The sequence below is a fragment of the Lithobates pipiens genome, unplaced genomic scaffold, assembly GCF_037356315.1.
Source record: "Lithobates pipiens isolate NorthernLeopardFrog02 unplaced genomic scaffold, aLitPip1_a1.2 Scaffold_19, whole genome shotgun sequence".
Taxonomy (NCBI): Eukaryota; Metazoa; Chordata; class Amphibia; order Anura; family Ranidae; genus Lithobates; species Lithobates pipiens.
The window spans coordinates 214,652,226-214,677,300 of NW_027507764.1; the positions used below are offsets into that span (position 1 = coordinate 214,652,226).

Here is a 25,075-nt window from a genome sequence, read left to right on the forward strand (position 1 = left end):
GGCTCAATGAAGGTATTGTCTCTGGTTGCCATCATGATGCTAAGAGGCAGTGTTTTATCAGAGAGCCGCTGCATATCAGAATATACAGCCGAAGTGACGTTGCATCGTGGCCATCTTGGTAAACCTGCACTCATCCACAGTAAGCCTAGAGTTAGAAATTGGAAAGTGGACATCTTTATACACCCACCAGAGTCTTGCTTTTAAAATTAAACATCAAAGCAGTCAGACAGACTTCTAAATACAGTATTTTACTATATAAGTTGAGTTTACTTTTAAAAATAACTGTGAAACGCTAGACTCAGGTGGGTGCATAAAGATATCTGCTGGCCAACATCTAACGCTAGGCTTACTGCGGATGAGTGCGGGTGTACCCAGATGGCCATGACTCAACATCACTTCTGCTGTATATAGCGGTGATGCCCACTGGCTCCTGGGAATCATGACACACATCTCCCAGGAGCCAGTGCGCCGTAGGAGGTGATGTAAATCTCTGCGGATGGGCAAACAGGGAGCTATATTTAAAGCCATGGAAACAATGTAAAGGATGAGAAAAAATGCCCAATGCTGTTTTTTTGGTTAATTCTGAAGCTAATAGTGTTCAGATGAAAAAGTGGGTGGAACTCCACGTTAAGTAGTAAAAATGTATGAAGGTTCCTGGCAGATGGTTCAAAGAGACAATTTCAACTGCTCATTCAGGGGAAAGTGACAGTGCCCCATTATAGCCCAGCTTCCTCAACACTCATTATTCTATACTTTCGTTGCCACCTCCCTGCTTCAGCGATCCATCTTCTGCAAGTTCTGGTGTCAGATGGTGCAAGAGCTTACCCAGGTGAATGATGTTACTTGCCCGATCTATGTGACAGAGTTCAGGCCTGGCAATTGCTTAGGCTGGAGCACTGTCACATGAGGGAGATAAAATGATTTTTCCTTAACTGGTGAAGTCCCACTTTGCTTAAGCTTCATACACACTATAACACTGACAGCTCAGTAACAATCCAATGTTAGTACAGTGATCTCCCCTGCTGTGCTATTGTGATCGGACAGGGGAAGACAGATCTGGGAGGCACTAGGGAAGTATGTGGAAGATGGGAGTACCTTACAAGGGAGTTCACTATTAGGAGGCCTTGTCACTCTTTAAGAACACTTGCAATAAATGTATAGTTCCTTATATCCAGGTAAGTTATCAAATACTTCTAGATACCAGAACTGCATTAGAGAAAACATGCATCTACTATTTGACTATTTGCCCACTTCTGTCTTCAGTGGGCACCGAAAAACAAGGAGGGTTATTGTGAGTAGCCCAATAAACTGGTTGCAGACAGTAGCTGCTTGGTATACAGTTACTTATGTATAACCTAAGCTTACAGCTTCATCAGAATACATACAGCGTCCAATGCTGAAAGAAAGCATGAATTCATTTCTGTTCTCTTTTGCTATTAAAGTCTCTTGTTATATTCAAACTTACTGGCAAAGGTTTCGTTTTCTCAAGTGATGAATATTAGAACATTCAAAACCTGTCCTTATGGCAATTAATTTACAGACTGGAAAAATGTTTTAATTGCTTTTCCAGCTAGCCATTGTCTAAACAGAAACACCCATCATCCATTACAGAGTCCTATCATATAAAGAAAATGACATTGTCACTTGATTCGTTTTATTAACATTAAGTTGTAATTGTATTAAAATGAAAACTAAGAGGAAAATATCACCATGTAATTATCACAGCATTTTTAAGCACGGTTGACATAATAGCTTCAAACACACTCATCCACATCGAAGCTTTTACAGAAAAAGTAAAATATAACTAATAACAGCCTAACAAATCATTGAATAAAGTTATGTATATATACAGTGTGAGAGTGGTTGATTTAGTAAAAGAGCCTGCCAGCAAAGTGAATGCTGACTGCACTTAGTGAATAAGATGAAGCTGTGTTTGCTTTGAATACACAGTTATGTGCAAGGGAAATTATGTAAAAGCATGGATTTTTGCTAATACAAGATTAAATGATTGAAGTGGACACGGTTTCACCATATATGCTGAGCTTAGATACATTTACTTGGCAAAGTGTATATTCACTTTTCTAAAGATGGCCATAGATGGATCAAATTCTGACAGTTCAGCAGGGTGACGACTCCTCTAAAACAGGACTGTTGGAAAATTTGTGTTTGATCAGCGCAAGCAGCCCAACAATTTCTCTGGATAATTTGAGCATGTATACATCTAATTTAGTTCAAACTGTTTCCTTTATTTTAACATTTTACATTTAGAGTGTATAACATTAAGATTATTCACAATACAGAAAGGGTTGCTCAAAATGAATTCACAGTGATCACAAGGTACATAGTCACTCTGATTGACTCTGTACTTTATGACAGTGATCTGAGCTGTCCAATGACAGCTTAGATCAAAGCTATTCATGGGCACATATGCCCACCCAAGTATGTTTTCAGAAGTACAGTTTAAATGACAGCTTTTTAATGTCATTGGAAAACGCCTCTAATATTGTAGCGCAAAAAAAAAAAATTATCAGATATATATTGAGATCTAATTGCTAAAGATTTCTGGACATTATCCTGACCTATTATCCAATAAGATGCATGTTTTTAGACTTGGTAAACCTCCTATACTTTTTAGACATGTTTATTATACATTATTATTTAGCAACCTTCTTACATGTGCTGTTCTATAGACAATCAGGAAAATGAAGATGACAAACTTTTTTTTTTATAAGAACAGTACATAACTGTATTTGTGCCAGACTGCCATTACTTGGGCCAAAAGAATTTATGATTAAACACTACATTTCCCAGTGCTTCTCCATGCTACTCAGAAGCATGATAAATGTCTTAGCTGGAAACAACTAATAAGAAGAGCACAAGAAAGCATATTTGAAAATTCCCCCAGTCTCTCTTTGATGTTCTTACAAGGTCTGCTCCAGAAGTTGTTTGACGTTGGAAATACTCCCAGAAAATAACTGGGCAAATAAGTAGTGTAAAGTTTGTGATTACTTTATTTCTCTCTGTGGCTTGCACAGGAAATATATTTCTATATGTTTTTATGGATTTAAAAACATCAAGTAAATTTGTTGAAATCAATGCCGTGTGCACCTATGGTATGTTTTAGTTGTGTACTTGTGTTAGTGCTAAGAGATTGTATATTTAGATGAGCTATGCTTGTTTGCTGTTTACACCATGTGGTCATGATACTTTGGAAAATTCCATAGAACTTAGCAGTGGACATAAAACTTTTTCACACTGTGAGATGCAAGACCGGAGATAATATAGCACTCCATAGAGAACTGATTTTCTTTAGGCAATATCATATACTCTGTCACCACTAAGCCTGTCATAGGCAGAAACAACAAACATTTTTTTATGTCTGTTCATTTCAAACATACTGTAGATTACTATATAAATAGGCTTTTACATTACATTGTCATGAGTCACAGAATGATCATGCACAAAACAAAAGTTGGAAAAAAGTTAGAATTTCTTATATTTATCCTAGATCCTGGTCAGGGGCTCAGAAAGTATTGAAGCCAACACATTCAAGGTGATAGCAAAACTAACAGATGTGGGGGCTCTGAGCCATAACTTCATGTGAAGGATACCAGAAATGATTTCACAAGAGCTGCATACTGAATATGAGTTAATTGAACACTTAAACTATTGCATCTTCCATCCTGGAAAGGCAACACAATGTCTGTGGTTTACCCATACACTTGGCGTATTACTGGTAGGCAGTGTTCAAAAAATCATTTATTTTTCAGCTCATAAATGACTGTAAAGAAAACTAGGGACCTGGATTACACCAACTCATAATCAGAACTGTTCTTCCTACCTATACATAGTCTAAAACAAAAAGGCATAGGCACGGAAAACCAAAAAGATAAATAGAAATAAAGAACACCAGGTTATTCTCGCATGGCTGAGAATTTCCATAATATCTTTGTGTCGTAAATTGGTATTACACCATAGTCCAAAAGATAAATGTGGTAGCAGTTAAATTAAATATAAATGTGTTTCCAATATGCAAATTTTAAGCTTTCCAACACACCAAAAGAGTTAGACCCCTTTCACAATGGGGTGCTTTTCAGGCATTTTAGCTATAAAAAATAACGCCCCTAATGCCTCCCCAGTGTGAAAGACTGGGCCATGCGCTTGCAGAACAAGGAAAAAAAGTCCTGCAAGCAGCATCTTTGGGGCAGTTTGGGAGCGGTGTATGAATGAAATGGATGGGCAGCGCTGCCTGCAAAGCGCTTCTGCAGTGCCGAAACACGGGCGCTTTTAACTCTTTCTTTGGCCGCTAGCAGGGTTAAAAGCACCCCGCTAGAGGCTGAAAAGCCCTGCTATAACAGCGGTAAACCGCCGCTAAAACTAGTGATGTTTTACCGCTAACACCGGTACTGCCCCAGTGTGAAGGGGGTCTTAGTGTTGTCAGTTTTCGTGTATCAAAACAGCAGAAAGCAGCTCATTGAAGCACAAAGTAGAGAAAAAAAGCTTGGATTTTGCAAAAGGCGTCAGCAGTAGCCTTACAATTTTATATAGTCTACCTGCTCATTCTATATCTAATGGAGAATGAACTGTGAACTAGGCATTCCATTTGTTTTTCTGATGACTATGGTATTATGTGTGTAATGCCACATACACACGACTGGACTCCCCAATGGACACTTGGCGGAGGTTCGACGGACTTTCTGAACAAACGGACTTAGCAATGTTTTGAATGTGATGACGTAAGATGGGACTAAACAAGGAAATTCAATAGCCAGTAGCCAATAGCTGCCCTTGCGTCGTATTTGGTCTGTCGGACTAGCGCACAGACGAACGGTTTTCCCGATTTTTAGTCTGTCCGATAGATTTGAAACATGTTCTATTTCTAGGTCCGTCTGATTTTTTTTATAAAAAACGGTCAGACTAGAACACACACGATCGGATTGTCCAACGGACTGATCCCGTCAGACCTAGTCTGACGGAAAGTTTGGTCGTGTGTACGCGGCATTAGACAAAAATAATGCTTTGTAGATTTATTAACTCAAACACTAAATTAATATATTGGCAAATAAGAAAAATGTCATGTATCAAAATAAAAAAGCAACAACAATTATATAAAGCCACAATTAAATACTTTGTATTTTCATAAAAAACATACTCTTATTGCCGGTCATTTTCATTCCATGTACTCATGCATAGGAACAATTTTCAGTGGTTGGATCTTGACTTTGACCAAGACCCAATAAAGTATCTCCAACTAAATACATGTAATTTTTTGAAGATCATATTAAAAACAAAGAATTAAAACTAGTAGGGATATTTAAAGCCATGAAGAACCCATAGTAACCATCATTTTGTAGAGTTGTTAGTATACTGTACATGCCACAGATTATATATAAAACCTTTCAGACTTTCAGTCATTTGCTTGAATCCTACACAAAAACAAGGTTTTGGGTGATTCACAAGAGGGGCTAATATATTTAAACTCAAAATGTAAACTCAGTTTGCATTCATTGAAAACAATGAAGATATAGCAGCCATAGTTTACCAGCTTTATCTTCACGTGGGTCAATCCTGCACTGAGGGTACTCTTCAGAAAAACTGAGGCAAAGTTAGAGAAATAAAAAAAAATTCTGGAATGACTTAGCAATGTAGTTACTATGTACAGTGGCTAAACACTGCTGTGTCTATGTGAGATCAGTCCAAGAGAAAGCATTTTCACAATTTCAGAGTCACCACTTAAAAAAAACTGAGAGTGGGCTGGGGCAAGTGATGTAGGCCCCACTTTCTAACTTGCTTCCCTTGTCTGGCCTCCCCTGAGGGGGATCAACTAAAATGCACTATGTAAGAGAGCTTTCAATTCACCTGAAAGGCAGACTCACTGGAAGTAAGATAAAAATTTAATTTCATCACAGCCTGACTTTTTAGTTAAAAAAAAAAAATCCAATGTTTACTTGAAAACCTAGGAACCTTCTTGTATATCATCTTCTTAGTAAGCAATTTAAAGCAGAGTTCCACCCAAAAATGGAACTTCCACTTTAATTGTTGCTGACCCACTGACAGGCCACATTTGGCATGTAATTTTTTTTGGGGGGGGGGGGGGGGTGGGGGTGGGTACCCTGTTTTTAGAGGCACCTAGCTCCCACTTTCTCCCCTGGCGCCGCCGGAAAGAAGATCATCTCTCCCCCCTCCCTTCCTTCAATCTTCTGGAAACACGTTACGGGTCCCAGAAGATTGTCCAGCCAATCACAGTGCGTGCTCGGCTGTGAAGTCACAGCCGAGCGCCCACAGTTAAAGTGCCAGCACCATGGAGAGGAGGGGGAGAGGAGTGAGGCTTTGTGCTCCCTCATCGCTGGACCGTGGGACAGGTAAGTAGCTGCTGACTTTTAAATGGGTGGAACTCCACTTTAACCAAAACACGTTATTTCTGCATTTAAGGAATATGTATGTAGGTAAGCTAACAAACAACACACAAACATATACAGACAGGTAAATGAATAACATAGATTCAGATCCGCTTTACTTTGAGCAAAGAAGAGGTACTTACTTTCCATAGCATGAAGATACTCCATATGAAGAGCAGTGGCTCCAACACCTGGAGCTGTTGGTGAAGCAATAATGTCAGCATATGGACTTCGTTGTCCTGCGAGTAGTGCCATATGTTGGTAATATTCAGCTGGGCTGACACCAGCATGAGGAACTAAAAGACACAAAGAGCATGACTTTATTTTGTATTGTAACTCCTAACCATGCAATTAATCATCAGCACTCTATGTAATTATATCAATAATATACTATATTGCCAAAAGTATGGGGACACCTGCCTTTACACGCACATTAACTAAATGGCATCCCAGTCTTAGTCCGTAGGGTTCAATATTGAGTTGGCCCACCCTTTGCAGCTATAACAGCTTCAACTCTTCTGGGAAGGCTGTCCACAAGGTTTAGGAGTGTGTCTAGGGAATGTTTGACCATTCTTCCAGAAGTGCATTTGTGAGGTCAGGCACTGGAGCAACTCAGTAGCTTAGTGCAATTGCCCCAATTACTTAACAATTGTTGAGATAACATTTCAGAATGAAGAAATAAGATTTTTTACATCAAGCTGATGTTTTAAATGTATATATAACAAAGCATTGAAAAACTATATGTTCCAATTTAATAGGCTAAAAATGTTGTCTCCCCCTCCTCTCCTTCTAAGAGACAGCAGTCAAGCAGAGATTTGCACCACACTTTGCTAAATATATATATATAAAAAAAAAAATCCTTTCAGTAACCAGCCTGTTCATGTAGCTCAAATTTTATGACTTATGTATACAGAATTCTTTGTATTTATTCTTGAATATTTAACCAAGTGACAAAACTGTCACTTTTCATATGTATGCATCCCTGTGTGGTGCTGTCATCGAACCCATCTCTCTGCAATATGTTAATGAACACAATACAGATGAAATGAATGGTATGGTAAATTGTTATGTTTTATGTTACTGATGTTATTTACAGATTTAGACACAAAACAGAAAAAAAATACAATGTATAGTGGGCTCATGTCAACAGCAGAGCTCGCTGTGAGAAGACAGAATGCAAGATGTTTAGAAAAAGTAAAAGAGGAAATGTTAGCAATTTCCTACCATGCTGCCTTATCTTCTATAATTTATTAAGGTGTCTAATAGATAAGACATGTCCTTTGCTGTCGAGCAGCCAGCTGAAAATGGTTGAGGATGCCTTTCACATGCTGAACAGGGACAGATTTGCTTCTACTGGTGACTCATTTTACACCAAGATGATTGTAGCTAATGTGCTTGAACTGACAGTCAATCTATGAATAACATGGTCATAATCTGAAAGCTATCCAGTCAAGGCATAATCTTAAATTTACAGCCAGCTTGATTACTTTTTAAAATTATACATTTTATTTTTTAAAGCGTTTTGAAACATTTGGGTTAAGGTATGGTTGATATTAATGTAACGCCTCACAAACATGTCTATAGGATATTTTTAAAGGGGCATGCTTGAGGAAATTTTTCAAAATATTTGCCAATTTTACATATAAGCCATAAACTCTGTTTACTACCAGTATTTGTTGAAATGAGGAAATAATAGCACATTCACTTTTAAAATAACAAAAAACTATAAAAAAAATCCGCTATTATATCATAAAAGTAAAAAAAGTTCAATTTCCCAGTTAGGTATAACTGAACACAGTATTGGAGAATTGAAGTCTTTATACTTGTCTGTATGTTTTCTCACCTTTCCTTTATTATGATAAAAGCAATACCTTTTTTCCATAGTTAAGCCCCTTTCACACATGCGGACTGTTTGTTTTTCATCCATCCGTTGACGGATGAAAAACAGACATCAATGCATCTCAATGTAAAATCAGATGTAAAGGGAAGATCATCCATTAACATCCTTTTACATCTGCTTGTCAACATCCATTTTTTTGGAACAGATCAAAGCCCTATGTTTATTCCCTTTAAAAAACAGATTGGTTAAAAACGGATGTAAACTGCCAAATGGTCCGTTTTTGCACCGATGACAAACTGATGTAAAACTTCCTACGTTTTTTTCTTTGAAAAAAAGTAACTTAACTGATGAAACCAATGGTCCGCATGTGTGAAAGGGGCCTTACTCTTATTTATTGTGTACATTACTACAGGTGACATTGCACTGTGAAAGACTTCACTCCCATATACCCTCCTTCTCTTGAGCAGGTCAGTTGGATTAAACATATAGAGCACTTACTTCTACTATATAGTCATTTCGCTGCAGTATTTCATAACTTACCATCTGTAGGGCTAAGTCCACGTGCTGCTGATATCATAGATAGTGAAGGGCTACTATGTAATGATCTGATATAGTCCATATATGGATTGATATAAGGGTGATGAGGGCTGAATGGTGAGTCCGATGTCGTCCCAGGATTTCTGTGTGGAGATATTCTTATGAACGGAAGATCTGAATATGTTGGGCTGCTTGCTAATGCAGAAGGCCTGCAAATACATACATTGAAATATTTTTATAAAGCAAAAAATCATTTATAAATGTATTTTAGGTATCTATATTCAAAAATCGAAATATGCTTAACATTAAATCGTATCTAAACCCAAATACAAAAAATAAAATATATTGCAGCTTACCAGTCCTTAGATGTGGTGGCTGCTTTAGCTTTTACATTTCAGTTTAAGAGCATTTGCAGCAAGTACAGAAAATAGCTGTTGATCCTGCCAGAAATGCAGTGTCCTTGCTACTTTCTGTGAGCTTCAAGCAGAGCAGAACATTATCTTTATTGTGTAAACTACTAGTCCCATCAATCCACCATGTGATAGAGGTGAACGATTCAGGAGAATGTTGGATTGTTTCCAGATCTCGTATGAAAATCTTCATTATGAAGAACTTTCTTCTACAGCGCTGCTGAGCCTGTCAGTGTGCACTGAAGGGCAGAGGTCACCTGGAGAACGTATCCATATAGCTCTTTAATTATGGAAAATTACATGTAATAGTGTCTCACTTACCCTTCAAAATGCAGTTACAGCCTAAGTGCATCAAAAATACAAAACAGAAAAAATCAGCACAAAGTAAAAACCTTGCTGTCAGTAGAATGTGTATTGTGCTGATGGCTATGCTTTTAGTTGAAATTATCCCCTATCTTTGCCCACCTTTTCTGCCCAACTGCTTCATTCATAGAGGTTAGTACTACCGTTTCTATGACTGAAGCAAGATCTATGAGTGGAGGGGGTGGACCTTTTAATCATCAATCCCTTGTCTACTCTTAGATCCTATTTCATTCATAGAAGTTGTAGTATGGCTTCTATAAGTGGAGGAACTGGGAGGAAGGGGCTGGCATAATCAGGCTCTCATGATGAGAGCCTGAGACAACCACTTAGTATTCATCCCCACACCATCGGAAACGGGGATGAGAGGGCATGAATGGAGGAGGTTTTCAACTAAATGAAGAGGCATTAACAGAAGGGATACATCATACTGATGAAAGACATGTCCCTTGTACAGATTTTTCTGTTCTTTATTGTTGTGGCACTTAGGCTTTAAGGCATTCATTTTAAATGGATTTCTTTAAGCTGCTTTGCACTCTAAGTAACAAACAATAACACTTTGAAAACTCTTTACGTTTTTTATTCATTATGTAAATTAATGACAGCCCTTAAACAGTTATGCTGGCCATATACTGTAGGCTAAAGAAAGAAAAAAAAATTCTAACAGATTCCTCCATCCACACTATATGATGCAGATAGACAAATCTGCAGTGCATCTGTTGTATTCTGACATCCACTGTTGATGGCTTTCAGAATATCCAACAGATCAAAGGATGTCGGGCAGGAGGGATGAACTGTCTGAAATTCGCTCAGTGTATGACAGCTTTATATTGCTATGGGAAGGGAGGGGGGTGTGAGAGTATTTAAAGTGATACTAAAGCTAAAAACTTTTTTAACTTAATGCATTACTTGCATTAAGGTAAAAAAAACATTTCTATCTCCCCCCTCCCCATGTGAAGGGCAAGAGGGAGGAGAATAGAGCCAGCACTGTACACGGCTGCATCTATTTTCCTACAGCACTCGAGCGCAGCATACGCCATTGGAATATAAAAATGTCTGATCCCCTGCGTTACTATGTGTACAAAGTTTGCTGTGAGACAATGATTGAGGGTCTGTTGCTATATACCCAATGATGTCCCTAATAAGTATGAAAGTGCTAGAGATGGTACAGCGCTCTCCCCATTGATCTAACTCATATAATGCCACACTGTATAACTTTTAAATGTGAAATAGAGTTGCACGACTAATCGTTAAAAAAATCAAAATCTCAATTCTACCACCCTCCCGATCTTAAAACAGCATTTCCCCGATTCTATGTAACAAGTGCAAAGTACTTCGCTCACTTCTAACAGCTGGAAAAAAAAAATCCAGGCAGCCTGCCAAGTTTATTTTAACATCAGAGATAAAGAAAAACAAACAATGAACTTCTTTCTGTAGATAAGGTCAGTCACACTTAAAGACTGAAAAAAATTTCCTGCCACTTGCTACTTACAAGTTAAATTCAGTATTTTTTGCTAGAAAATTACTTGGAACCCCCTAGCATTACATATATATATATTTTTTTTAGCAGGAATAAAATGGCGATTGTTGTAATATTTTATGTCATACTGTATTTGCGCAGCGGTCTTTCAAAATCATTTTTTTTTGGAAATAATACACTTTATTGAATAAAAATAAAATAAACAGTAAAGTTAACCCAATTCTTACACCACAAAAATTGTGATATTTATTCTAAGCAAAAAAAAGCATGATTCTCATTTTAGCCAGAATCGTGAAAAACACCTTCAGTGTCCCTTCATCTTCACATATATGCGCTCACCTCCATTTATGACCATAGTTGGTCACCATGCACCATCCCCTTTAAGGGGTATGGAGATCCTCTGGTGGATGATTATATCAGGAGCACAAGGACACTGTGTGCCTCCATAAAAAAAACTGTTTGCTATGGGGATAGATCAGGAAGAGGAGGAGCCAGTAGCGTGCCGGGGGACCCGAGAAGAGGCAGACAGGGGACATTCTGTGAAATACCACTACAGAGCAGGTGAATATAACATGTTTGTTATTTTAATTTATATATATATATATATATATATATATATATATATATATATATTTTTTTTTTTTTTTTTTTTTTTTTTTTTTTTTACTTTAGTAACACTTTAAGAAATGTTTACCACAGCACTCAGCATTGTATCACAACAAGGGTTGTGCACAGGAACATTATTTTAACAAGGTTGTCAAACTTTTACAATAGTTTTATTAGATAATGCTCATAGAAAAAATATGTGATCACTACAGTATCCTTTTTGTGTGGGATTTTACCACAATTGAAGAAAGGTTCTCAAACTCAAGTGTAATTGTGAAACATGTAGCAAGAGGACAGAGGGCTTCTCGGTACAAAATGTAGAAGATCTGTTTCGATAATAGTGAGTCCTACTATTGGCAGATGTCACCAGAGTATAATCTAATGTCAGAGGCAGGTCTACTATGTCTTCCAAGCTAAACACAAACGATATCTTAATCACAGATCAAAGCAATTCCCCTGAGAGCTCCAGAGCCAATGAAACAAAGTATGGTAGATGTGATACTCTCTTCTACTTCATTCCTCTCCTATCTGATGAATCTGGAACTCATACAACTTTACAACACTTTATCCTCTCCACACACTGATCACAGTGCTTTACTAAAATATGCAGAATGTAATAAAAAGGTGGCCCTTCCAAGTCATTGATGCTCCAAAAATAGAGTAGACAACAAAAGAGATTTCTTGAATGATTTCTGTCCCTCAGAACAAATGATAATAAATGTTTTTTTGACTTTGAAGCTTTAAGCGGAAATACCTTTTGAAAGAAAATCAGATTGTAAAGATGCAGTAACTCCATTAAATGCTTTATTTCATTGTGATAAAGAGCCAAAGCTGTATTAGAAAGTATAACAAATGGGAAAACTAAAAGGAATATCCCTAACGCATTACCTCATTGTAAATGCTGCTGCCTATGCCGCAATATATAAAATCTTTGTCTTTGGATTTGGGTACACTTTAAAGCATACTTCCACTTTTGCAGGCATATTTGAGAAAGCCCTACTTTGTGTTTGTTATGTATTTCCATTCATGCCTACATTTATACCTATATTCTTACCTTTTAGATGTTTCTCTGGAGGTGTCATGGCTAACAGCAAAGTGTTTTAAACAATATCAAAGTGAGCTTGCCCTAAGTCTGTCCTCATTGATATATGCCACTAGAAGTCTAGCCAGGGACAGACAGGGTTAATTAATATCAAACAAAGCTGACAAAGAGAACTATGTAAGATTTTTTTTTCTGTGCTGGAGGGTCGAGAACGGAGCATCTAAAAAAAAACAAAGCTGCAGTTTTTTTTTGTTTTTTTAACATATGCTATGTGAATGGAGACCTGTAACAAATATAAAGCATCCCGATTTGGCTACAAAAACAGAAATATACCGTATCTTAAGACAAGTGGAATTATTCCATATCATTCAAAGCAGTGTACAGTAACACACATTAACCACTGGGATTGAATCTTTTACTGATAATATTACCTGGTTGCAATGGGGTACTGTGCTTTGTGCATTATCACTGTTTACACTTCCTTACTGTGCTAAGGCCTCATTCACACCTAACGTAGTGGGATTGTGTGTTTTTGTGGTTTTCCCACATTTTTGCAGGATGCACACAGGGCAGCCTATTCACTTAAATGGGCTGCCCTATGCTCAACAAACATGCTCATGCATCTTTTCAGACATTGGGGCTTGTATGTTTTTTTGTTTTGTTTTTTACTATGCGTTTGTTGTGCATTTTGCTGCATGTAAAAACTTCATCTGCTGGCCTCATTTGCAATACCATTAAAAATAAATGGTACCGCAAACACGATCCACATTTTTTTCATGCTTTATTTGGGATTCCTGAAGTATGCAGATTTAAAAGCAGCCGAAAAAACAGATTAATAATAATAATAACATTGTAAGGCTGCATTTCAGATTTATATATGTTAAGCAATGGCCGCAAGTATTATATGTAGTTGATAAATGGCAAGAAACTCTAAAGCTGCTTTTATATACATCCTTCCTCAGCTTTCGTGTCCTTATACTGTATGTATTCTTTTCCCATATAAATTAATAGCACATTTATAAAGCCGATAGAGTTTAAGATTACTATTCCTTCAGAATGCCCAAAACAACACAATTTGAGTTTTTTTTTTCAAACCAGTGACTGAGCAGCACTGTGTTGCAGTGTGCATACACAAGACAGTCTTATGAAGGGGCAATTTTGGGCCCCTGAATCATGTTGAATAAATACTACAGACAATCAATAAACTTCTTTCTGAATATAGCCTTATGTGGCGCTTTAATCTCCGGACCAGAGTTTTGCCAGAAAAACATCCAGTCTCTTAAAACGGAGGTTCGGTATATATTATGATGCTCCATAAACAAGTAAAAACCAATAGTAAGATACTAATGCTAGCCCAGAAAAGACAGCAGATGTGGCAAGATCAAGAGGTATAAATACTTGCCTTAATTTAAAGTGGTTGTAAATTCCAGTCATGGAATCTGAGCAAAGCACATATATCTGCAGTGTTTACTTACCGTTTTCCAAAGCTCTAAGACACCTTTTACACTAGGGTGCATTTCAGGCATTTTAGCGCTAAAAATAGTGCCTACAAAGTGCCTGAAAACCACCTCTCATGCCCCCCCAATGTGAAAGACTGAGTGCTTTCACACTGGGGCCGTGCGCTTGCAGGACAGAAAAAAAGTCCTGCAAGGAGCATCTTTGGGATGGTGCAGGAGCTGTGTATACACTACTCCTAAACCACCCCTGCCATGCAAAGGAGCCAAGTCATTAGAATGGGTGAAGATCCGGTTTAAATTTTATAAGACCTTTCTGATCTTATAGGCTTTATTGAATGACTGTATGTTTTTAAGCCCTTGTACACACGGCCGGACATTCCGACGGAAAATGTCCGATCAGACTGTGTTGTCGGATAATCCGACCGTGTCTGGGCTCCATCGGACTTTTTCCCTGTTTCTGTCGGAATATCCGACCGACAAAGTTTTAGAGCTGGGCTATAAAATTTCCCGACAACATGGTCCGATCGAACTTTGTCTGATCTTTAGTAGAGAATTCCGATCGGACAAAGTGCCATGCATGCTCCGATCAAATTACAAGACCAAAGCTATTGGCTACTAGCCTGAACGTAGTCCTGTCGTAACGAAATAACGTCATCACGTTCTGAACGATCAGATTTTCCGACAACTTTGTCCGACTGTGTGTATGCAACACCAGTTTCGGACAAAATCCGACAGATTTTGTTGTCGGAATGTCCAACCGTGTGTACAAGGGCTAAGTGTTTTTTATTGGTGTCTGAGACTTGCACATTTTTTTTTTTTCAGCGGAAATTGAGTATATTATACTAGGGGAAAAAATGTGTGTGTGTTTTTTAGGTGTTTTATGTTGAAGTTTACTGATGACAAAAGTGCTTGAAGCTTAAATCTCATGTACTTTTTGGAGCTTTTAGTGATTCTACACTACATTTTAAACTCGCAGGTGTGAACAGGCACAGTTTTGTATGTTGTTGAGCATTTTGGAACTTTGAGCGTCAAACACTCAGGTGTGAATGGGGCCTAATAATAAACCGGCCAATGCCGCTCAACTTTTGGCCCACGTGTACTAGGCTTTACTCTCAATCTACCATGAACCTAAAAAGCTTAAGACACTGAATAACAATTGATACTAGTATGAATGATAGAGTGCTCCATTGGATAGCACAAAGGGTGTTCTGCATGATTTTTCCCTCCCCTCTTCTTTTGCAGATTGCCAAAAGTGATTGCAGCTTGTAGTGATGCCCAACAACAGTGTTGCGGTAGTGGTTTTCGGTGGGCTGAAGCAGTTTTGCACATAAACAGCGCAGATTCTCCTGCTCTAGCAGTCACCTGAGGAGAGAAGAACCACAGCAGAGGAGCAACAGTCTGCAGCTTCCACCCACCCATCCCCTTCTCATATGTTTTTTCTTGCCATGGTTCTTTTATTGGGGGTGTTTCATCTTGTTCAGTTCTGGATGGACTATGTGATGGAAACATCAAAAGAAATAAGATTTATGCTTGGGATGTACCCTTACTATAGTACTAAACCTATTGTGCTGTGTGTTTTCTTAATTTTGGGTTACCCCTTAAAAATGCTGTGGTCATTATAGTTCATTAACCACTACAATACAGGGCACTTTCGCCCCCTTCCTTCCCAGCCCAATTTTCTGCTTTCATCGCTCTCGCACTTTCAATGACAATTGCGCGGTCATGCTACACTGTACCCAAATGAAATTTTTATCATTTTGTTCGCACAAATAGAGCTTTATTTTGGTGGTATTTATTCACGACTCAGTTTTTTATTTTTTGCGATATAAGCGCAAAAAAAGCGGAAATTTGGAAAAAAAAACAATATTTTCTTTTTTCTATTTTAAAAGAAATCCAATAAAATCTAATTTTGTCATAAATTTAAGCCAAAATGTATTCTGCTACATGTTTTTGGTAAAAAAAATTCTGTTAAGTGTATAATAATTGGTTTGTGTGATCACGGACATATGTACGCAAATGATCACGTACATATGTGTGCATATAATCATTGGAACATGTGATTTTAGTGGGACATATGTGGGGGACATGTGTTTTTTTATTTGGGGACATGTGTGGTGACATGTGTATTGTGGTGACATGTGTGCTTACACTGTAGGTTTATACTAGACTGGTGATCAGTTAGTAAAAAGCTGTAAAAACAGCTCATACTCACTGATCACCAGCCGGCTGCAGCGATCTGCTCTCCTCTCCTCAGCGACGACTTCCATGTGAGGAGAGGAGAGCCGATTGCCTAGCAACCGGCTGTTTGTTTACATTGGACACGGCCATCATGTGATCAGGAGGGCCAATCACAGAGCCCTCCTGCCGATCCGAGATGCGCCGTGTCCGGGTGACACGAGCACATCGGGATCGCGCCACTGCGCAGGCACGCGCGCGCGCGATCCCCCTCCTTCTAAAGGACGTTCCTGAACGTCCAGTCAGAAGGAGGCGGCTCCCATATGTACATTGGCCGGGTGGGAAGTGGTTAAGCTTATTTTTCAGGGCTGTACCATGTTTCTTTCTGTGATTGTATACATTTTGTATGCTGTATAAGCAACCATGACACTTTTAGTGTATTCCTGCTTTTTCATACACTTGCTAGCAATGTATGTAGAATTAGATGCACTGCATTTTTACATTGTAATCTCTTAAAAAATAAGAGTGGTGCACAAAGGTAAAACAATTTTTCAAGCCACCTAAAGAGGCGAACCACTGGATAGACTCAATTCCTATTGGGAAAACCGTTGGTCTGTATGCTGGTCCGACAGACCAAATACAACGCAAGGGAAGCTATTGGCTACTGACTATTGAACTTCCTTTTTTAGTCCTGTCTTACGTCATCACATTCAAAACTAAAGGAGTTTCGAACGGACGAAAGTCAGTCGGGAAGACCGTTGGACCTTTTCTGACAGAAAGTCTGGTCGTGTGTAGGCGGCATAAATCTTTATTATATCAACCATGCAGACTCTTAACCTTGGAATGTGAGAGGCCTCAATTCCGAGACTAAGCGTGCCTTAGTCTTTAAAAACATACAAAAACGTAAACCAAAGATTATATTCCTGCAGGAATTGCATTTGGTTGGCTCCAAAACATTAGCCCTTCATAGGGCATTTGTGGGCAGGGCATTCCACTCTACATACTCAAATTATGCCAGAGTATCTGTCCTGGTATCCAAATCTCTATTGTACACTACCAAGACGGTCAAATTAGACCCTTTTGGTAGGTTTGTAGTCCCGATCCTTGTCATTAAAAATCAACCGTATACATTTGTGGCGGTATATATACCATCCCTGTCTACTGTGGGGGTATGGGAAATGTTGATGGAAAGGGTACTCCAGGTGGCGGAGGGCCCTATTATTGTGGCAGGGGACCTGAATTCTGTGCTGTCGCCTGAAATAGATAGGTACGGGATGGCTACCAGAGGCAGCTCCCCATGGGAGACCTGTGTGAAGTCATATAAGCTTGAAGAAGCATGGAGATGGAAAAACCCAGATACCAAAGCATACTCCTGTTATTCCTCCACATGTAATACCCTTTCTAGATTGGACATGTGCTTTGTGTCCAGGGAGTTGTTGCCAAGGGTTGTAGGTATCCAATACCTTCCGCAGGCTATCTCGGACCACTCCCCTCTGCTTCTCACTACTGATATGGAGAAACCAAAGGGGTGTGTTTTATGGCAGCTGAGCCCCCTGTGGCTCAAGGAGGAGTGTTTGAGAGGTCCACAGCTGTGTCCATAAATCATTTTTGGCTGGAACATAGAGGTGAAGTGCCGATAGGGGTTACCTGGGATGCATTCAAGGCCACACTTAGAGGCTCTATATCTGGCGTTAATAAACAGTTCCGCTCAACTAGGGAGTGGAAAGTCTGGTAATCGTTAAAAATTGTCGAGAAAGCTGAAGTGGAATATATTAAAAACACTTATCCAGATAACCATAGAACTTGGAGGGAGGATGTTCGCCAATTAGACTTAGTACTAGTCGAAAAAACACAGAAAAAGTTGCTATATCAGTCGCAACGTATCTTTTAATAAATGATTCAGCACGGGGGTGGCTGCTGTTACACACTGTGTCAACGCCACACCATCTTCTGGAGTCTAAACCTCCCCAGCTGAAGCTGAGAGCCCAAGATTCGCTGACTGAAGAGTCTCCGAGCGCAGCCCCACATCGGAGAGCACTTCAGATTCTAATAGGAAGAGACGCTGAAAATCAGCAGAGATTGGCTGGTTGGCCTGTCTATCTTCTCTGCACCGTCGAAGACCAAGTGAGGAGAATTCCTTGTTTCCTGAAAGTATTGACTTCATTCGGGATTTCCCATGCTGTCCACACACGAGGACGCTCTGTCGGCTTAAAGGACATCGGTGGAAAGTGCGCCTGGGAGAGATATGTTTATCCCTGCAGAGGGTTATTTCTGCCTGCGTTACTGACTCCGCTTGTTTGGGAGTCCATCAGTTGTGGTAAGGGTCCATATTTACTTATGTTGTCTGTAAGCCATAACGGTTCAAGATACGGGAGCATCATTTTGATTTAACCCACAGAAAAGGATTGAACACCATTTTTCGGGATTTTTACACGTTTTATATATATATTTGTGTATCGCTTTTTGAATAATTACATACAAGGGACTATTATCTGGTTTCACTTCAGCACTTGATATGTAGCATGGACTCTTTATAGGATTCATGTGTATTCACTCTTCATTATAATTAATTTAATTATGATTGCTTTATAGCACTCTTATATATTTAGCGCAACATTATATATTCTTTAAACTGATGACTTGACTGAGAGTTAATAATATCATTACAGATAATTTTGAAATAGCTGGGGGTACATGGCAGGTGTGCCCACTGTCGCCCCTGTTATTTGCCCTCGCTATAGAACCGTTAGCGGCCCTCTTGAGAGCAGATAGGGCCATCAAGGGATGCAGGATCAATGCATTGGAGGAAAAAACATTCCTATATGCTCATGGCATGCGCCTATATCTAGCAGAGGCAGAGGGATTCCTGATCGTTGCCCTAGATAGGATCTCCAGGTTCAGGAAGTATTCAGGATTCAAAGTGAACTGGAATAAGTCCATAGTTTTCCCCTTTAGCTCTGAGTATACTCCTAGGATGCCCCCAGAGTCCCACTGCAGGTGGTCTCTCACTTTTGTCACCTGGGAGTTGAGATTCTGTACCACTGAGTACCTACATACCTAATAATCTGTCTCCCTTGCGGTTGCGCCTAAGGGAGAGTCTACAGACATGGAATAAGTTGCCTCTCAGCCTCCTGGGATGAATTAACATGTTTAAAATTATTTATCTCCTCAGATTTCTCTACCTGTTTTGGCATGCCCCAATTTATATCCCTAAGAAAATGTTCACAAAAATTAATAAGATACTCTGTTCTTTTCTTTGGTGATCTAATCCAGCTTGAGTGTCCTTGGATACATTAATTTTACTGGTACGATCCGGGAGGTCTGGCATTACCGAACCTGCAATGTTATTATCTAGCGTCCCAGTTAACGCATATCCATTGGTGGGGCTTTCCAAAAATGTACATTGCCTCGGTGGCCACTCAGGCAGCCCAGGTCCACTCATATGAGGCAATGATTAATATATTATATAGAAATGGTCCATATCCTGATCAGGGAGCAGGCATATTGAAACTTTCATATAGATTATTCCATGTGTGTAACACTAGAGTAGGGTGCACCAGCCTACCAATTCCTTGATCAAACCTTTATGGCACAACCCTCAGCTCAGTAAAATTTTTAAGATCCCAGATGGAGCATGTTGGGCAAACTATGGAGTCAAATATGCCCATCAACTGTTTGGGGGCAGGACCTTTAAATCTTTTACAGACTTAAAGACCAAATATAAGATGCCAAATGAGTTCTTCTTCCGCTACCTTCAGCTGTGTCATGCAGCAACAGCGCAGTTTGGTGGGGGGGGGGGGGGGTGGTGCTTTCCCTATCTAGTATGCAAATATTAATATCTGAAAAGGATCACTCAAAACTAATCTCAAAATATTATTTCACCCTGCTGACATCCTCTTCTCCTAGGAAAGAGAGGGTGGCTGCACAATGGAAGGTCAATATACCATCCCTCACAGAAGAGTCCTGGTCTGAGGCCCTGGAATCACTACTACTTTCAATGATCTCAGCTACAGACAAGACAAATTGTTACTTACACAGAATATATTATACCCCGACACGTCTGCATAAAATGGGTAAGCAGGAATCAGCAGAATGCCCTTGTTGCAGGGAAGCATTGGAAGACCTCTTCCATATGGTGTGGCAGTACCTCCTGGTGGAGAGATTTTGGAAGACAACCCTGAAATATCTGGAAGATACCCTGGCCCTTCCAAACATCTATTCTCCAGCCAAGTGTCTTCTTGGAGACTTGGAGGAGGAAGAGATATCTAACTCGGAGAAAACCCTACTAAAAATAGTCATTTGCTGTGCCAAGAAAACGTTGGCCCTTAGATGGAGGAACCCAATCCCTCCATCTCTTCAAAACCGGGTGACACTTATTAACAATGCATTACCCATGTACAAATTAACCTACGCTGCTAGAGGTTTCCCTAAGAAGTTTGAGAAATTGATAAAATGCAGTAGATGTATGACATGATGCGCATATTCCGATCACATGCTACAGAGTAATTAATGATTTTTTTTTAATGTTATACTACATGTGAATATGCACTATTTAATGTAATTGTACACCATTTTTGAAAATCTGAATGAAGGCTTTGGGTAATGTTTAGTTAGCTTTTCAGCATCACGTGTAAAGCCCCGAACACACGAGAGGACTTATGTCCGACAGACTTCCGAAGGAGTTCTGCCGGAGTTCCGACAGAATTCTGACGGACTTTTCGACTGAGCGGACTTGGCCACACACAATCACACTAAACTCCGACGGATTCGAACGTGATGACGTACGACTCGACTCGAATAAGGAAGTTCATAGCCAGTAGCCAATAGCTGCCCTAGCGTCGGTTTTAGTCCGTCGGAATAGCATACACACGAGCGAATTTTTCGAAGGGACCGGGTCCGGCGGAGTTCCGTCGGAAAAATTTGAAGCATGTTCCATATTCTAAAGTCCGTCAGACTTTGGCGAATCAAAAGTCCGTTGCAGCCCACACACGATCGAATAGTCTGACAGAATCAGTCCGTCGGACTTTGGATGTTGAAAAGTCCGCTCGTGTGTACGCGGCATTAGGGTTCTTAGATCATTAAAATACCAAAAAATAGGAGAGAAGTGCAGCAGGCATGGATAAAAAAAACAAAAAACATAACAACTGAGCAGGTGAGCTGGGCTTCCCCTATTTCAAGGTTTAAAGCTGGACATACATGGTTTCATTTTTTCGTACAGCCAGCAGGCTGAACAGAGTAAAACAGGATCAATTCCCCCATCCACATGTCATATTCCTCTGTGACATGTGCCAACAATCTATTGTATTCATATGCAGATCAGAGAAGTAAAGTATTCACAAGCAGCTACTAGGTTTCATATGGCTGCATTGACACTCCTTAGTAGTAATATTTTACTCAAAAAGCCGTATATTACCTAATATTTCAGTATTATAGAAGTAAACACATTTGCTGCTACTTTGAATGTTATTTTCAAAATCCTAAAACCAAATAAACTACAGAGTGATACTTGCCAAACTACATTGGCTCTGTGAAGTGATCTTATCCAGACTGCAACACAGAGAAGTAGACTAATTCAGAAACTTGATATTCAGTGCAAGTATATTCAGTCATTTATTTAGCTGTATACACAAACAGAAAGGTTTTTTTTCCAGAATAACACCCAACAACAGTACACAACTTAGCTACTTTAGCGCACAAACAATATCATCTTAATTGTTAGCCCCTTTTATGCTCTTTAAAGCAGAACTGCAGCCAAAAAGAGATACAAATGTACAGTCCATTTAAAGATAAAATATCAAAACAAACTTTTGCAGAAATAATTAACTTTCTTCCAGAGATTTCCCCAGCAGTACTTTTTCTGCAGTTAGGTGTCATTAATCTGATGGCCAGCATCATTCAACCCACTTCTTCCAAGCCCAGGTGGCCCTTGACCCACTCCAGCCTGTAATTGAACAATCAAGCAGAAGCAGCACAATGATGAGCATAAATATGTCACTCTTCCCACTCCTCCTATCAGCATAGTACTTGTAAGCACTTGAACCGATTAGCTCCTTATGCTACAGCTTCTTTCTCTCACACTTCAGCTCCTTTGTACAGGGGACAGCACGAGGCTGATAGCTGGTGGTCAAATTCAGGTATATTACTAATTATAGAACTATATCAAAGTGTCACTAAACCTACATCATTAAAAACTATCAATAAATGGTGCATTACTTGCTGTTCATACTCAGTCACTATGAGATTTGTTTTCTGTATTCTGCAAAAAAAAAACTGGTTGATCCTGTTGCTCTCTATCTCCACCTTCTATCCATGCCAATTCAATTCTCTCCCTCCATTTATTTTTTATTTTTTGATAGCTAATGTAAATTCTCCTGAAGAAGCGCAATATGCATGCAACATGTAGAGCAAATTGTATATATTTGAACATTACTACACCGCCTATCTGTCTTTGAACCAAATCCTTGGATTCATTTACATGGAATGAGCTTGATTCATCTCCCTGTCTCCTTGCAGTTATATTTGGTTCTGTACAGTAGTGGTATTGTATATGGTATATTGAACCATCAATGTTGGTTTTTAGAGATCATGTATGTTTTATACGTTTATATTAAAATAAAATAAATTTGTAATAAATTATTGTTGACTGTGCCTAAAAAGTCCAAGTCCAATTTTCTCTTGTTTTTCCAAGTAGAGGGCAAGGCCACCAATATGGTTTATGAGGACTATAGAAAGGGCTCTGTGTTTCTACATCACAAATTTTTGTACTACAGGAGAAAGCCCACTTAAAGCATTTGTTGGCCTAAAAAAACCCCACATATCCTGTTCCCTTGAAGCATGAATAACAGCACAGTGCTTGTGCTGTGTAATTTTGCCCCTTCTATCACCTAAAAAATATGGCTGATTCTGCCTGGCTATATCACCCCCCCATTGTAAACTGGCCATGGTTTATCATGGCTCAACCCTGTCACTGTGGTCTGTCTACATAACTTTGTCATCCGCAGCTCTCCTCCATCCTTCTCTGCCCCCCCCCCCCCCCCCCCAACTGCCTGTCTGCTGTGTCAGTGTGCCCGCTCCCTCCCCTCCTGCTGCTATTATAACTACAATAAAAACATTCCATCTCTCTGTAACATAACGTTATGTGCCCATCTGTGTTATATAAAACTGCTGCGTATCTGTACCTATACCAGAGCGTCCCCTGGTGCTCACGTGACTCCTTGTCTCTCTCTCCTCCCCTCCTCTTTGGCTGACATCAGGAGAAGTGCAAGGAGTGAGCACTGGGAGGAGCTCTGATATAGGTACAGATAGGCAGCCACTTTAAGTTATTTATTAAACAGCTGTAAACTCATCCATCAAGGTACTTCAAATCAGAAAAACTCCTGCAGCTCTGTTTCAATACACAAACATGTTCTACTACTTATATTAATTGAAAACAGATTGTCAAACTATGACATTTCTGCGTAAAATTATTAATAATTGAAATATGCAGATCAAAAAATTATTTATTGCATACTGCATGCATGCATATGTTAATTTATTATAATATAGACATTATGATATCATTTATAAGCTAAATAGACTGTAGTGCAAGCTTTTGAGGCACACTGGCCTCTTTTTTAATTGATGACAGTTGATAAAAGAGGAAATACAAAACAGAAAGTGTTCAGTAAATACCCGGTAAAATAAAATTTACGGGAAGAACTGATCAAATAAGAATTAAAGGTTAAACGTTCTGTATTCAGTCCATTAATGAAGTGACAAATAAATACAGAGGCTGTTAAGGGTACACACTTCAGTGTCTATAGGTCTATTAGACACTCCAATAGCTTGAAGAATCTGGGCTATTCAAATAGAAGGCATTTTGTGTGAGAACAGAGAACTCAGGAAGCAATTAATTTGTCAAACAGCCTTTGGGAATCTCGCACCTGCAGTGTTCTTATAAATCCATACTACTGAAAATGTTACGGTGTTTCCTGTCCGATAATAGCCAGACTAAAGCGTCATAGAACAACCTAATTCTGTGTCAATGGGCACACCTATACATATATAAACAAGTACCCTTGTTTTCTCTTTTTTTAATCCAAAATAAAAAAACAAAAATTCAAACTTTTTTTCATCTGCAAATCCGAGCAACTACATGGAATTACTTAAAATCAGAGATTATATAAAAAATAATTTTATGTGTAAAATAATCAGGTCTGCCAGAGATGGACTACAGCTTTTCTCAGCATATATAAACCATCAGTCTATACCCCTAAGGCAGCTTAATGTGCCTATAACAGTTGTACAGACACAGACAAAGGGAGGAAACTCACATCAGTTCAAGAAGTCATGGGCATTGCCAAGGAATCAACTGTGGACAATCAGCTGTTTTGGGTCTTTCTATTTTAACATAGAGTCAGGCTGTCTGAACACAGATAATTATTCAATATAGTAAATCCCATAAAAATATTAATCCAGAGGCTTAAAAACTTTAGATAGTGAAAGTAATCTTGATGATAAAAGATTCCCTTGGAAGGAATACTGCTCCATCCAATAACTTCAGTTTGTTGACTTCCAATAACTTGTATTTGGTACTGTTTACGACAGGCTTTATATTGTTTACAACAGCTTAATTTCATTGCTCTGTAATATAACACAGCTCTATTGCTATCCCTGATAAATATGGTGGCAAACAAGATTTGTGTATGTCCTTGGAGAAAAACAAAGTCTTGTAGGTAGATCAAAAACTCTATGATGTATAGTCTGGAAATCTACAGGATTGATGGTGGAA

General features: G+C 39.0%; 1 protein-coding gene across 1 annotated transcript in view; it reads right to left on the minus strand.

Moving 5' to 3' along the window:
- The window catches only part of GLI3 (GLI family zinc finger 3), a 313,436-nt gene that overhangs the window by 119,868 nt on the left and 168,493 nt on the right, over nucleotides 1–25,075 (minus strand). Inside the window, exons 5-6 of the mRNA XM_077491685.1 lie at nucleotides 8,779–8,984; nucleotides 6,542–6,694 (exon numbers count right to left, since the gene is read on the minus strand). Coding sequence (XP_077347811.1) covers nucleotides 6,542–6,694; nucleotides 8,779–8,984 — 359 coding nt within the window. The remainder of the gene's footprint in view (nucleotides 1–6,541; nucleotides 6,695–8,778; nucleotides 8,985–25,075) is intronic.